We start from the raw sequence: 17697 nt of genomic DNA on the forward strand, positions 1-17697 counted from the left end.
AAAATTTTTGTTTCATAAAACCGTTATTGTTTATTTAGAATTAGAGTTTTATGAATTTATATTCATAGTTATAAAATAATAATAGAAATTGCATTTGTTTGTAATTAATAATAATATTAATAAACACGCTTAATTACTGATGATATAAATAAATTTAATAATATATTATATTACCTTTCTTGTCCATGTTATATTAGGAACAGGATTTCCGTCAGCTTCGCAGTTTAATTTGATCAAAGAGTCCTTTTTAGTGTCAATATTTCCTCCAGACGTAACCGATTTAATTCGCGATGGAACTGTAACATAAATACACATTTCATATTAACATAATTATTTTCGTAACAACACAACCACACACAAATCAATACAATTTGAGATAATATTATGTATATAATACAAATATTATATTTTCAGGATAACTATGTTATCTGCAACGTTTGGTAAGATCATTTGGATCTAAAATATAATGGTCTTAAAATTTATGAACAAAGAACCTGCAGAATTGATTACACATTTCTCGCGTTCTTGACATTGCCGTATAATAGAAAATCTTATGAGACAGAGTTTTTTATGCCCTATATATTTCGTATAATATTCCCGGATATATTAATATATAAAAATAAAAAATGTAGATTCGATGATGACTTAAATAATTGTTCTGGCCTAAATAATTGAAGCTCAATTTTACGATAATTATAAAAATTGAAACAAAATAGTGCTATACATAATGTGAAAAGGTTTTTTATCGAGATTTCAAAGTGTTTTATTATTTTTTAATGCTGTTTTGTTTAATTTAAATTTTTCAAATCTGTATCTATATATTAATAGTGTATAGTACTATGGTTTAACAATGAATTTTTTTTAACACAAAAATATAGGTCTGTTTAAATGTTCCAAAAGTTTTACAAATGTCCTTTTTTTTTTCACTAAGAATTAATATAAACGGCTTATGGATAAATAGAAGTTGGAATTTAATTGGATGAGGAGGAGGGCTGATTGAAATAATAAATGTGTAAATACTACAAGACATCAAAATATACTTATATCCTATATTGACAAAATTGAAATACAAGAAATTAGTTTAGTAAAAATTTCATATATTTTACTTACTGAGTGATTAAGAAAATAGGTACAATATTAATAAGCTAATAAACAAAATGTTTGTTTTTGAACATTAAAGACATCGATTTTATCAAATTTTGAGTTTTTCTAATTATTAATTACTATATATGATCATAACTAAAGTATAATTACACCATGTCAATGTGACCTAAATTCGAAACTGAAATCACGTGTCACATCATTTTTGTCATTTTGGCCACCACAATTATAGTGGTTAGTAGTGCTGAAAATGTAAGACATAATATAGCATTATGTTTGGATACATCGTTTTAAGGTAAACCATTGTTGGTGTATATAATGAAATTTGCTGTCGGTATAGAATGTGTGTAAAATATTAATCAATTTGGTATATATAACGGTAACGTTGTATTTATTTAATAAATTTGAACTTCTATAAATATTTCATATATACAATAAAATAAAAAATAGTTTTATACTTAAAGCACGCATTAAAACATAATATAATATTCTAAACTAATTTGTTTAAACTTAAATTTCTAAATTTATGAAAAGAGTGATGAAGAATTTTTTCCAACAATGATGTAATGTCACACTTTTTTTTCTGGGGCAATATTAGTCGCACGTTTAAAAATAATGTACGTTGGATATATTATTATTTCTGTTTATCCAGCAAATAAGAAGTGATAAGAAATTTGATTTTTGGTTTACTAAATAGAGTTAAGCTCGATTAGAATGTCAAGGACGAATTTCTTGGGAATTTTTAGAAGATGTCTTATAATGTTTAACATTCACTCACACGCCAATTATTATACACCAACATTCGTAAAATTTCCATTGTACTGGCTAAATACTCGTTAGATTTTTTTATTTACCGATTATAAAACACTGAGAGTCAGTTGAGCTTCAATAATGCCGTACTGTACTAACAATTCGTTGTATGACGATGTTTTATTATTATTACCTCTTCATAAAATAGTTCATTTTTTCTCGTGACATACACCAGCCACAGTTATAGAGGATCACTTTCGTGTCGGACCCATAATATGGTGTCTATTTATTTTTTTTTTAATTGATACTACGAACGGAATATTTTTGCGTTTCGAATGAAACAAAACATTGCGAAGTTCGTGTTATTGTTAAGGAAGTAGTAATACGATTAAGACCGCGAAGTGTTGTAAAAAACGAATACTATCGAAAGTGCATACCTCATTAGGACAAAACCAAGTTATAGTATCTGTATTGAACGATGTACCTCTATTCCGACTTAAACCATTTAAACTTTCCGAAACCCGACAAAACATCGTCTATAATAAGGTAGTTTCAAAATTAACAATCGCGTAGGTTTGTGGTGTATTGAAGCGTTACAATAGGTATAAAAAATGTTAGAATAGAATAGATAGTATAGTTGGTAACAAATGATAACAAAACTTGACGATAAAACGACGTAGGTATCGATCGAAAACAGTATGACGACGACGGCGGCGACTAAACAGAAATAATACGATAACAGTGACTGATATTCTGTTGAGTAATATTCTATATATTATATAACGCACTGAGGTAGATAACAACTACTGGAGTGCGGACTCTGTTCCGAAAAACGAGCTGTCGCGTTGAGCGTTACCCTCACCACCGAATGACAAAAACCCGTAGTGTATACACGCAACTATAGAGACAGGGTGATTCGGTCACTTTGATTCAAAATCAATTATTTTGAAATACGACACATTTTACTGAATTATTAAATCTAATAAATTTTTATGATTAAAATTACACAGCAATACAGCATTAATGTTGTAACCTGGTTATAATTGGAGCGTTCCGGTGTACCTTACGAATAACTTGTTAAAGGGAACGCTTTTTATCCACATTTAGAGGTAGGGTAACTGAGTTTCCACTATAACCCCTGACCCCTGAGTATAACTTGTTAAGTAGTTCATATTAGAATATGTACTTTTAAAAGTTTGATATATTAAACTCTAGAATTCCCTTTTCAAAAGGAAAAAATAAGCATAGAGCCATAGAATTTGTATAAAACGAAACAACATATTCAGAATCTGATTCATAAAATGAAAATGACATTAACATATTTTTAGATCAACTCAATAAATACACATTTAGGAGAATATGTTAATGAAATATTAAATTACATTTCCGGTTACATTGTTAGAAGTATTATGTCAAAAGTGGTGTGTGACTTTTGTATAAGTATGTTAATGGAAAATCAATTTGACCATAGTTATATAAATAATTTAACATTTACAAAGTCAGTTTAAGGTAAATTAATTAATGTTTCAAAATCAGTCATATTAATTGTACAACATTTGGAAAAAGCGTTCCGGGTTATTGTTGTCAAAGAAAACAATTTTTTTAATAATGTAAAACTAAATGTTATACAATGTGCTAGAAGAAGTATACTAAGTAAAAATACACTATTTTTTTTCCTGGCACACACCCTATAAATGTTGTCTTAGGAACTCCTAGTCATGAATATATATTATTTAATTTAATTAGTAAAAGGTTTGTTAATATTAGAGTGAGCCATTTTGAAAAAGAATTTGATAATTGTCGAGTACTTAAAAATAAATCTTCCTTAAGAACCTAGTTATCTAAATTAATATTATTTAAAAATTTGTATTTATTTTTTTTTAATTGATTTTTTTAATACATTTTATTATATTTGTTATCTTGGTTATGAATATAATTTTTTTCTAGTATAATCATTTCTTTATTAAATTCTCTTAGTAAATTAAAAATATTTCATATTAAAATATATCAATTTAAAGCCAACATCAAGATAAAAATTTTGATAACAAATTCGATCAGTTACGATCATTTTATTACTAGTAAAACGTTAAGTTAAAGTTACTAAAATCCAGTGTTAAGTAATGTGCATTTAAATAATTTTCCATTCGGTGGTGGGGTATCGGTATTCGACACGGCTCGTTTTCTGTTACATTACGAACATAGCGAGTTGGTGCTCCGGTAGTTGTTATCTATGTCAGTGATATAACGTTATATTTTTATCGATCGTCGCAATTTAGCTTGCCATGCACGCATTGTTTTGAAAATTTTAAATACTTGGATTTGGAATCCCGAGAAAAAAAACCAAGGAAAAAAATCCAAAATGATAATATAATCAAAGAAACCGCATCATCCATTAGCACAACTAGGGAGGGACTTAGAGGGGCTTAGTCCTCTCGATTTTTTGATAATTTGAGATTTAATAATAATCTAAGCACAAGATAGATACGTATTATCCTATGCAATATGACGTACAGTAAGAATCTAAAACCTAACCATGGCAAGTAGAAGTGACCTAAGTTATTGCTAAGGTTAAAATTAAAGCTGATCATTCGAGTGTTGATTATATACATAAACTTGCACTCTTTTTTTGAAAATATTATGAGCTAATACATGTTTATGATTTTCATAACTTGATATTAATTTATGTTTTATGGTTCGAGCTAATGCAATCTAATATGGTTGGTAGCATATAGTTAATTTAATTTGTTATCTGTTAATGTGTTTCCTACGTATTAACAAAGTTTTGTATTTATTTATTCAAATTTTACACATTGTATTTTTATTAAAAAAACTCTAAATTTTTATACCTGGTCACCATACGTATACCCATATTATTTGCTAGTTTGCTAACCTATATGTTATAGGTATAACAATATCGTTTACCGAAACGAAATAACAATAAATAATATATACAATTATTTAGGTTCTCCGACGTCGTTTTATTCAAATGTAATCAGCACACGCTCGCGAGAAAGGCAATTACCTATATATATAAGCCGATATATTAAACAACGATATTAGATAATAATAACGTGCGTATCGACGAGGTTCGCGCGTCGTCATTATCGCACGAACAAGGCTAGGATTTAAGGGTTGGAGTGCGAAGGTGGTCTCGTCTCTCGTCTGCTGTGGTTGTACGCGGTATTATAATATCAATTATTAACCGATATAACGCGTCATATATGTTATCAAGCGCCATGCGTTCGACGGGTTATTAATTCGCTTCGAATCGTCTACACACGCGTCAAAATAAAACCGCCATCGTTTGGTCGTGAGCGCCGCTTCGTTACACTCTCACCGGCGCACTCGTACAGTCGTGTCTGAGATCGCGACTTCGATCGTCTCATAGTTTCTGTTTGATTTTGACGTTTCAAAACGCTGTGCCCTCCAGCAGTCATATGGGGGGGGGGTCGATGACGACGACGTTACGGTAGATAGGTGTTTGGTTTTTTTAATCGGCCGACGGATACTTGTAGGTTGTTTTGTTTCGAGTTTTGACGCCGGTCGCGGTCTATATCACTACAATCGCGCGTCTGTGTGCGTGTGTTTTTGGAGTAGGTATAAACTTTACGTGTTGTTCTGTTGTCGGGACGACTGAGACAAAGACGCTGCCTCCGCCGCCGCAACAACGTTTATCGTTAATTTTTCTCTGGAAAACTGCCAACAATGCCTCCCGAGGGATTATTATTTGAATAATGGTCTGTTGCACACGGGAGATGCATAGTGTTTCAAAAGTGCTTTTTGTCTATCTCTTTTATTTCGGCTCCGCGGTCGTCGGTGTGTTTGTGTGTTTTCGGTCCGCTCGGTCTGCAGCCCCTCTCGCTAACCACCGCCGCCGCCATCGCCCCCGTTGACAAGATAGTCACTTTCGGCGGCGATTTGTTACCAAACAGACCTTTTGGCATTCGCGTCCGATTTATCTCGTACAGTGACACGCGATTTTTCTTCGTCAAATCACCTCCCTAACCGTGCAGCGCCGCCGCCACCGCCATCGTTACGACCGCGATAAGTAGCCACTTTGCAATACGTATATGATAATGTTATTGCACGTAGATGTACAGTAAAATATAATATAAAAATTATAAATTACATATAATATTGTTTTTACGACCGCGTCAGCAGACGAAATATTTTATATCTATCTAGCAAACGGCAGTCGGTAACCGCGCCGTCCGCACCACTAACCCGAGGCCCATTAGCTCTCCGTCATGCTATACCTAGAAAACGATCCGTTGTTATCGCCCCGACACCTCTTAACGCCCATATTAGAACGTTACCTACGTTATTCTTCGAGATAAATGTCCGAGTGGAAACATTATTTTTATGTTTTTTTCTAGTTAAAATTAAACGTAGTCGATTGAACCGGATGAAAAAGACGGGCCTTATCGCGTAGAAAATAAAAATAACCCAGAAAAATAGCAAATATAATCATTTATTTTATAAACATATTATCATAGTACATATTTTTATAATAATTATTATTGTTCGTTTATTAAAAAAATATTGACACAATTTTTTTATGGAAATTTCAAACTGTAAAATAAAGTTATATCGTGATGACAAATCGAGCTACCGTTCATTATAGTACGGTAGGTATTTAAAATACGATGATTGTACTTGGACTTTAAGCTCATGATCATATAATGGACATTGCATGATAAGATACGAGAAAACACGATATTGTGTAAGCGAGGTAAGCGTCTACCATCCCGAATTTCTGCTACGTTTAAAATTAATATTAGTTGGTGAAACAAAAACACGATACGTTCATTAGTTTATGAGTAGATTGACTCTCTTGTAATCATTACAAAATGCCATTTATGTTTTAGTCGATTTCATACGGTTTGTAAAAGTACACTTACCTATTATAAGTATACATACCTATTATTATTTATTGAAAACATTTTGTTTTGATATTATTTAATGCTCTAATTGTTAAATACAATAAAAAAATGAAACAAAGAAAAAAATGTACAAAAATAATCTGCAGTATCATCAAACATAAATATAAATATTAATATTATATTATAATATAATGTTCGAGCTACATTGTATTTATATGTCCTAAAAAAATATAAAAAGCAACAACACTTCAGATCTTACAAATCTTTTGATTTTTAGTTACAAAAATATAAATCCAACCCCGACTGTTTTCATAATAATAATGTGATTTGTTTTGAACGTTATAGGTTATTTCGATCAAAGTAAAGTTTCAAATAATAATATTTCAGTGATTTTAATTATAGAAGTTCTTTTATTTTATTTCATTTTTTTTTTTTTTTTTTTAATATTATTTTGTGTAAGTTCGACCTTATACATTATTATGAAAATTATTTAAAAGTGTTTTCATCGAACATGGGATCTCGTGATAAAAGTCTCATTATTCGTCGGTGTATATTAATAAATTTCAAAATTAATTAAAAACTATGCTTTTAGATTTTAGTTTCGTCATCATTATGGTTGTCGTGTAATCATCGTACCCGCGCACCTGACGGGCTAGAACGTTTTAGAAATGAAACCAAATCGTTATTCCTCACAACGAGCCTATATATATATATATATATAAATACGTATGTATAAAGTAAGTTGCGCGTGATTTACCCCGAGGGAAAGAAAGCAACTTAAAATAATTGTTAGCCAAGAATGGGCTTTTACGAGTTGACAACTCGCCGCCGACGCCGGGAACCGCGTCGTCGTTATAATATCGTACTTAGCAAGCAATTTTACAGATTACGTCTGTTTCGGCAGTGAATTTCGAAAGATTTCCGCGGGTTACACGGGCGCGAGTCACAATATACTATACATACAATAATAACAACAATGATATACGTATAATACGCATCATCGACCGTGGCCGCGGCGACTAATAATAATTGTAACGGCGAAACCGCATAAATTACCCGACGAGTTTATCATCGTACCGAAATATATAATATTATAATATACCAAACTTAATCTTGTTCGGTTACTGTTTGGACGGAGTTTGAGTACAACAATCGGTGACAGTGTGTGTGTGTGTGATGATGATGATTCATCATCGCGGTACATACTGCAGCTACCTACAGCAGACTGCGTACTATGGTGTACACAGAGTCTACGGGCACTGTGTCAGCGGCGGCGTTGTCGCAGTATATATAGTTGAACAAATTAATGTTGTTTTCCGGCGTCATTTGGCGAAGCGTCAACAATGCGTTATATATGTATACCGTCGTTATTATGATGCAGATAATACGCGTTATGTCATCGTCGCTTGTTGAATTATTATACATTGACGCGGCGCGTATATGGCGCGTGTTGTTGTGTGTTCGTAATATTCGTATAATATTTGACTTGGTACGGATTTCTGGACAACAGCTAGCTGATATTAGAACAAACGGATGTATTGTAATATCCAAGGCTGTGAGTTTAATGCATTTGCATGTTTTTTTTTTTTTTTTTTGACTACACCGCACAATAAAAAAATTGATTTGGCCAAAATTTGTTTTGACATACTTATAGTTCAAAATTCAAATACCAAATCTTATTTTGCATATTTTTGCACATTAAACACGTTTTACCGATTTTTTTTTACTATTCTATTTTTAATTTACTGATATCAACTCGTACATAACGGATGACAAAAATTGTAGATTGTACAATGCAATAACTACTTAAAAGGTATAAAATATATAATTTTAATTAGAAATATATTTTATTCTAAACATATATTTTTTATAGATCTTCTATACGACGAAGACCAAGACTAGTCAAGCCTAATATGTCATGTTTATATATATTACTAATGTTTAAACTAAAATTAATAAAAAACAAGAATAAAAGTTAAATTTTAATAGTTTTTTTTCGCATTTTTTTGAAAAATGAGAGCATATTTAAAGAATTTTTAGAGCATATATGCATTTAATAGTTTTTAAGTACATTAAATTCACAGTCTTGGACTAATATCATTAGTGCAGTAGTAGACGCGGTTCTCGCGTACCTACCATTTTTAATAAAATTATTGACCGTCTTATTTGGAAAATAAAATCAAGACTTTTGTTTGCACTTTTTAGAGTGCAAAAATACGTCCACACGACCTGATTTTCGAGTCGTCTTATTTTTTTTCGACATTTAGATAACTCGAATTTCGATTCGAGGTTATTAAAATACGCTTCTTCCGAAATCTCTAAATATTTATATATTCTGAATTATTATTTAGTATTATTAATACGAATGGGAAAAATGTAATCAAAATATTATATTGTTAGGTAGTAATTTCCTCAGAAAACTATATTTACGTATTTTTTTTTGTATAAAATGTGTTAAATAACTTAATATACAACACACGTCTTAGTCATCAAAAATAAACCTTTAAGCTTACGTTTTTAAATATTATAGAAAATCATAAATCATCGCATAAAACAAAAATATATCTATCACAATATTATAACAATATCGCTTTATATTTATACAACTCTGTTTAGATTATGTTTAAATGTTTTTTTCAGAATGGCGCTCACTAAGTTTGAATATAAGTTAGCCATTTTTGAAATTACTACATTGATATTCTAATATTATAGACATATGCGCTCAGTATATTGACTTGTGGTACTATAAATTATTTCCTTTATGATTGCAGAACATATTTTTTTTTATCATAAAGACGATATACTTTATATTGGTATTGAAAAATAATATTTTATTTTTTAAGTTTTATTATTAGAAAACATAGATTGTCTATCGTGACATAAAAACTACTCAAAAGTCAATGTAGTCTTATAAAACAAAATATATATATCTAAAATTTAATACTGTAGCAAAAATTCTCTTAAGTAATAAAGTTGCCTCTCATCCGTTCTTTTCCAAAAGCATGTTTACGATATTATTATATTACCATTGGATGCGTATTATTAATTTCGGTGAAAAACAAAAAATAAAAAATGGAGTAGGAACGGAGGGTTTGACGGTATGACCGGACAAAAATCATCGCTTTGTAATTTTTCTGAGACGACCACTACGGAACGCAACGCTGAAAAAGTGTAAATCCCGTAGGTTATATAACTTTGGACACGGCAGTTTATACTCGTAGAACCTCAACCTCGTCTAGTATGGGATACCGTAAGTGTTTTTAAAAAATTTTTCAGCCATTTCGTATATCTTGTTGCAGTTTACGTCATGGACACAAACAAACACGCCCGCGTTGTTTTTAGAGTTATTTTGGAAAGACGCTATCATGTGTGTATTTTGTTGTTGTTATATATATAACACACACACACACACACACACACCATTTGAACCATTTCGGCTCTCCTCCTCTTCTTTTATACGGTTCCCTAATAAATCGTAAATAAACAAATAGTTTGCCTCGTAGCTCGTATAAACAGCGGTGAAACTATATTATACGTACGAGGTCCTTACACGCTATACCGAAGTCAACTTAATTCCGCCCTTCTTACCGATCCGAACCCTTTACGCGCTATCGAAAAACTTGGCTCCACACCTGTCTTAGGTTAATGCATGTAGTTCCGAATCCAAAGTTTATGTCGCGGGCACACAAAAACCGAACGTGATAATACCATAGAAATGGATAAACTATAATGATGAACGAGTGTGTATATGGTTATTGGTATTATTATCATAGTACCTATACCCATATTATCATGATAATATAATACGGTCACCGAAAAATGAGAGAAGCGTATATTCGAGTATAACCGTCAGAATATTTTATCTGTAATAATCGGCTAAATTTTACGTCAAATTACTAGATAGATATATTATGGATGCGTACAAAGTGATTCACCGGACTTAATTCTCACCCTCCATTTTTTTTTTTATTCTTATTCTATATTTTTGAATTGTCAAGTATATTTCAACATCATTATTTCAAACACTTAGATTTATTTAATGTCGATCTGAGAATTGTTTTGTTAAAGTATAAACATTGCTTTCAAATGAGAATCGACAGATTTTTATTATAAATTGTTTAGCCTATAATATTTTAAGAAAATAAAAATTATAAATGATGATGTAATAATTCAAATCGAAATGTGAATAAGTCGTTAGTTTTCGAATTATTGAGATTTATGTGGTAGAGATAATAATCCTTAATAATAGGTTTGAATATGTGTAAAATATATTATAATGTGATCGATTCAAAAATCATAATAAGTATAAATATAATAGCATTTCATGACTGGAAAAACGGTCTGAGTATACTTGACTGATTAGTATAAGTATTAAGTATGTATAAATATATTATATCTAATATACTTAAGACCATTGATAAAGTTACATAGTACAAAAATACATAAAGTTTAGTAATTCGAAAACGGTTCGATAAATTTCAACGCAAATACATCAACGCCATCAACATTTTCAAAAAATAATTGATTTTTGAACAGTTTACAGTAGAAAGGATTCGTCGTTCTTATTTGAAAAAAAAATATCTAGTTATTCCAAACGGTATAAAAAAATCTAAAAATATGATTTTTAGACATATTAAGCAATTTCGAAAATGACTGCACTATTGAAGGGTATAAGAGAGCTATTGTCCATCAAACAATCGATCAAATGTAATTACCAAGAACGGCCAACCTATATGGTGTACACGAGAAATATAATAATATGTATTATTGATTGTTGTGACTGAAATACAATTTTAAATGTTCTTAGAATGTATATTATTACCTATCGTTTTTAATTTTTGAATTAAATTAAACGAGTTTTTAACAATACGAAAAACATATTTTGTGTGCTTTAGAATACGAATAGGAATACGTACAACAAATCGATATCTATAGAGTAGAATTGATCAGTTATACGCAAAAATCGAATGTACCATATGCCGGAGTGTGAGTTATTTTGAGATAGTTTGCGCCCCCTCGATCTCCGCCCCCTTACCCGAACAAGGGAAAATGATAAAATTCGTGGAATAATAACAATATAAAGACTATATTATATATGTATTGAACGTTCCGGTGATTGCCAAAGGAGAATACCTACGAGAGACACCTACACACAGCGCTATAGTGCGGTATGTACACGTTAAATAAACGTATACGGACCGACGGCGAACTCGAATTACCATTAATTAATAATAATAATGTTTTGATAGATGTTGTATAGACGTGGTTGTCGTGTTCTAGGTCATGTGGCCGTATTAAAATTATCCCTTCTTGGACCACTGTCAATACGAAAATCTTATTATTACGTGCCCGTGCGCGCCATTGTATATTGAGAGTGCATTTGGGTCCGGCGTATACACCGAGCTCGTGTCACGGCTGTTCGTTAATAATGGGCCGAATTCGGTTACCTGACAAAATAAATTATATTGTGTGGTTTTAGAACGGGTGTTGATATCGGGCCATGTGGCCATGTTCGATCTTCCGGGATTAATTGCGTATGATGAATAGATTGATGCAGAAAAAAATCAATACACAATATTCACAGACATAAAATTATAAATATAAAGTAAAAAAAAAAACAAAAAAATTTGAATGAAAAAATTGTTGGCCAACAACGAACGTTATATGTATATGTATTTATTTCATAAAAATATATTTACATTAGTTATCAGTGAAAAAAATCATTTGTGATTTTGTGTTTGACAGTTTTTAGAATAAATCCCTTGAATAGAAAAACGAAGTGTTTTAAAGTGTTCTTAATTTTGACTCTTCTCAAAGTGCATATTTGGTCGTTTCGAATGTATTCGTTTTATTATCGCGGTAATCGCATATAATAATAAAATATAATTGAACTCCGAATGTTTGACGAGTAAAAATGGCGCATTACTACCGCACGCCAAACACAACATAATATTATTTAACGTAACGAACGGGCCTGTAATATGTGGCTTATTTTCGAACTAGAATGGCACCTATTCGACGCGTATGGATTCCGATTTAATCTTTTTGAAATTTAAACGAATTAGCGGTCTAACGGTTGTGTCGTCAAATTAATTGAAATTTTTTTATCGCCGCTATACGGCATAATAATATTTTGTATTCATTGGTTTGAAATATTGTTGACCGTTTTGCGGCGTATCGTTGCGTGACACGCGTCGTCGTCGTCGTAAATCGTCCTAATATAATATCGTTGTGTGCGACGAAAACGTCCAGTTTCCGTATACCGTAATAATATAATCATTATATAGATAACGCGCTACGTTATTATTATTATTTACCGAATACCTCTGCTCGTTTCGCTCTGCTCAACAGCAGCAATCGTATGATTGATTGCGCCCGCCGCCTAATCGGACCGGAAGAGCTTAATCATAAACGCAATTAGCATTTTTATATATTAATATTGCGACGTGCGTTTTCCATTTTCCCGTTAAATCTCGAACACGAAACTGTGACTGCGGCGCACTACAACTACAGGTATATATATATATATATATAGGTTTTCGTCCGGTCCATTTTACCGGAAAACTTTAGATTTCCCCGCCGCACCGTGGGAGGGGATCTGACAAAAAGACATAAAATAAAAAATATAATATTTAATAATAACGCGATTATGCGTTTGAGCACGGAGCACGTACGTTTCGGAGTAAAATAATAAAAAAAATATGGCATGTGGCGACGCGTTTGCGCATCGGAGTCGTTGAAAATACAGGAAATCCCGTATTGTAATATCGTCGTCGTAGAGAAACACATCCCAATGGATAAAACGCGCCGTATAGTGCAGCGTACAGCGGTTGTGAATTACTATGATATTTCCTACGAGCGCGGCGCAGGTGATAACGTGATAATGTTATTATTGTGTTCTGTTGTGATATAACATTGCGATTAAGACGTGGGAAACTGCATCGTAGAATTACGGCCGAGATATTCCGAAATTTCCGTTGTCTACGAGAAAACCGGCGTAGATGATTTTCTTCGCGGAAACGATGTCGTTTCATAAAATATTACAACAGCTCTCGTGCCTATCTGCAGAACGACAAAATACTATACGTTCGTGTGCTCGTTTCTGCGAGTAGGTACGCGACCAGAAATTCGTTTTGACGTTTATTTTTTGCGAAAACCACGAATGCGACGAATGTTCATAATAATATTATGTCGTACGAATTTAATAATAACAACAAACATTTAAACAAGACGAATGACCGTCGAAGATGTTGAAATATCATGTATTAAAATAATAGATACGCGTCTGTATTCATTCCGCCGTACAAGTCGCCCTCAAGTCGTTCAAAAAACATACTTGTGGCAGCTTAGTGTTATGACCGTGATCGAGGCCTAAAGGGTAACTTAAAGAGGGTTTCGACTTTAATAGTAAATATTGGGTGGGGGGGGTTTAAAGGGTTTCCACTATATCATTAATTATGTAAGAACACTAAAACCGTCTATATGGTTGTGTGAATTTTCGATGATTCTCTCTCCACCCCTCTCCTTACCCCTGCCACCGATCCCTCTCGCTCTCTCGCCGTCCGTTCGCCCAATCCCTCTCACTTCTCTGCCTCACTCTTTTTATCCGAATACTCTATTGGGATTCGCAGAGTATAGTGCTCCGGCGTGGGTAGTTTGAGGGGGGGGGTGCGGTGAGCCGGGGAGGACACGTCGCCTCTGCTCGGCCAGAAGCTTCACATAAAATATTAAACACCGTGCGGGGTATTCGTGTCAAATAATTATTCGTATATATATATATACTCACCAATTGTTCTATTCGTCCCCGCGATATACGAACGAAACGCTAAGTGTTCGGAGATCGCTCCCTCCCAGAGGATTACTTTTGCTTTTTAATCGGCGTTCGCTTTTAATGCGATCGAGGAGGACGTATCACGTACGGACGTGTTCATAATTTATTATTATTATACATGGGCGGCGATAAGACGTATAGATAGCAGGTAAGTGAACGCATTTAGTATAAGTATGGTATCGAGGAGTGTCGTGTCGAGTTCGTCGTCGTTTATTTGAATCCATCATGGTAAATTTATGTCGTGGCACAATCAAGGCCGGATTAAGAACATATTGGGCCCAGGGGCTGAAATTTCATTTGGGCCCTTTTGACAAAACATGCTTTACAAACTACAAAGCCGCTTACTATACGCTGCTCGCAGGAGAATACATTTTTCTAGCTATTTCACAACCTGACAATTGCATTATAAAATTATAAAATTAATACATTATGTAATTTATGTCTATAAAACTACCAATTGTAGTATAATAAAAGTAAAAAATTAGTACTTCATATTTCATTAATTTTAATTCAAATTTTTATAGTAGCTTTTAAATTTATTAACGGTATACTTATTTACAACAAATATCAAATAAAAGTCAATATATACAACAAAAACTATTTTATCAAATATTTTTTTTCTTTGCTTTACTTGAAGCCAACTCTCTTTATTAGTTACTCCATTTAAGTCTAATAATTTTGACAAATCATTCTCAGAATATAAAATCATTAGTATGTCTAAGTTTTTATTTATTAATGACATTATTGCATAGACCTATTAAGTAATTAATAGGTCTATGCATTATTAACTATTGATAACAATGGAAAATTTCCATTGGAAATATTTAAATAACAGTAAAATGCGTCTTTTCTACCACAGTGCTTTTGTAGCTATATACACTATTTAGTTGTTTTTGTTAATAAAATAAAATTACTTTTAGAAAAACTATTCTTTAAAATCACTGAAAAATGTGTATCAGTTTAAAATTGTTTGGGCCACTTTTACTTTGGTACTTGAAATGGTCCGGGGCTACTGCCCCGGCTAGACCACCCCCCCTTAATCCGACCTTGATCATAATGTTTTTCCTACTTAAACTCCGCGATTACAGTGGCACGTTAATCGCGGGTATGTATATTTTGTTTATTCCATATCGTAGTACGACGCGCTTTCGTCTCGTGAAGTTCTTATAATAATGACCGTACGTCGTGCCGTTTGATGTATTCAATAATAAATACTACGCAATACGCGCGCGTCGTGTCGTCAGATCGTACCAGATGTATAAATGTATATTTTATGTGCGTATACTGAAATCTATAGCTTACCTAATATCTCGACGGTGTGTGATATCTCCCTGGGTTTCAAAGTTGCTATTTGGCACACGTAATTTCCTGCGTCGTTTGTTTGAATATCGCGGATTTCCAGGTTATTGCCGTCCACTAGACGTATCCTTTCGTCTGGAGACACCTTAGTGCTTCCCGCTGTTAGTACCGCAATTCCTTTTTTCCACGCTAAAATGTATACTCCTGCGAATAAAAAAAAAAAAAAAAAATGAAATATAAATATATATAACCGATGTAGCTGTGGTATGGTTTAATTCTTGGCAAATGCGATAAAAATATACGTATACGATTCGCTTTAATGGGAGTTTTTTCTTTCGAATGCCGACATTTCATATTATTTCAGCATTTCAGAAAGTTGATATTATGTAAAAATGATTTTATACATCTGTGGGGTTGTAAAAATTTTAGTGTCTCTACTATAATATTATATTCTAAACAATTGTCTACGATTCCATTTCGAGTATAATATAATACGTAAGTACTAACATTTATTTTTAAAAGTACTTAGGTCAATAATTACATTTGACGATAAGCAATCTTCATAACTTCATAAACGTATTAACTCAAATAAATAACTTGTGATAATTATTTTTCAAACGTTACTGAGTGTGCCTAATCTACACATTTAGTATATAATAATAAATAATATATATATATTGTCGATTTGAATTGCCAAACCTGTAATACTTCTTATAGATTTAATGTTTAACATTAATCGTAAATGAAACATATAAATCGTATTTAATGAAAATAAAAATAACTTTTATTCGATCGTATAAAAACGCAGACTTCGATGGAAATTTCAGTTTATGATGGCGACAAGAACTATTATTTTGAAAACTAAACAGAACATTAATAATATAATGCAAAACATTTATGTTAGTTGTTTATTTTTATGTGCTAAAAAAAAAAAAAATGTTTATCTAGTTAGAATTTGAAAAACTGAAAAGAGTTAAAACTGTTCGGTTCAGTTGATTGATGGTAGTTGTTCGTTTAATAAAAATGGGTCAGCCAGGTTTTTGGAAGTATAATTAATTACAGATGTTCACAGTCCAAACAGATTTTATTATTGTGCTCTCAATTCGTTAACGAATTACGAAGAAAAAATTTTTGGTTAGGGTTAATACGAAACAATACAAATAGAGTTTAATTAACGTTTGTGTGACAATATTGATAATAATTTGTTGACTCATGATCGTCTAGTCATCATTCAATTTATTATTACCTCCATCATTCTTCCGATATATTTAAATAAATATATAAATATTTATTTTTATGATTGACGTTCGACAAAATAATAGAAAAATACAATGTCAATCAATACAAAATATAAACTTAATAGTACTTAAATAATATTATACGATTATTACTCAGAAAAACAATTATTTTAATAAGACAATAAATATATTACTAAGTATAAATATATGAGTTGGAGATTTTTTTTTTTCATAATGTTAGGATTTAAATTTAACTAAACAAGTTTAATTATAGTACAAATCTAAAAAAAATCGAAAAATCCTGAACTATTAAAATGTAATTTGAAGAATTTGGTGTTATTAGTTCTTGAAATCCCTAAAAAATAAAAATGTTGACTTCTGATTTTTCATTTATATGTTTATTCATTTATGTATGTATAATTCGTTCAAATTTATAGTTATTACATTTTTAAGTAGGTATTAAAATAAAAGAGCATATTATATTATAACAATAAAATACAAATAAAATCTAAAATTTTCAACTGTTTTTGTTTTTGAAATGTTTAACACATTTAATGATTAAAATAATAAAACAAAGTATTTAAATATTATGTTT

The 17697-nt window shown here is 31.6% G+C and overlaps 1 protein-coding gene across 2 annotated transcripts in view; it reads right to left on the reverse strand.

Annotated features, from left to right (window-relative positions):
- The window catches only part of LOC113556247 (neurotrimin-like), a 178900-nt gene that overhangs the window by 13807 nt on the left and 147396 nt on the right, over nucleotides 1-17697 (reverse strand). For both annotated transcript variants that reach the window (XM_026961080.1, XM_026961079.1), the window contains exons 3-4: nucleotides 15868-16068; nucleotides 175-296 (exon numbers count right to left, since the gene is read on the reverse strand). In XM_026961080.1, coding sequence (XP_026816881.1) covers nucleotides 175-296; nucleotides 15868-16068 — 323 coding nt within the window. The remainder of the gene's footprint in view (nucleotides 1-174; nucleotides 297-15867; nucleotides 16069-17697) is intronic.

The sequence above is a fragment of the Rhopalosiphum maidis genome, chromosome 3 (assembly GCF_003676215.2).
Source record: "Rhopalosiphum maidis isolate BTI-1 chromosome 3, ASM367621v3, whole genome shotgun sequence".
In the NCBI taxonomy this organism is placed as follows: Eukaryota; Metazoa; Arthropoda; class Insecta; order Hemiptera; family Aphididae; genus Rhopalosiphum; species Rhopalosiphum maidis.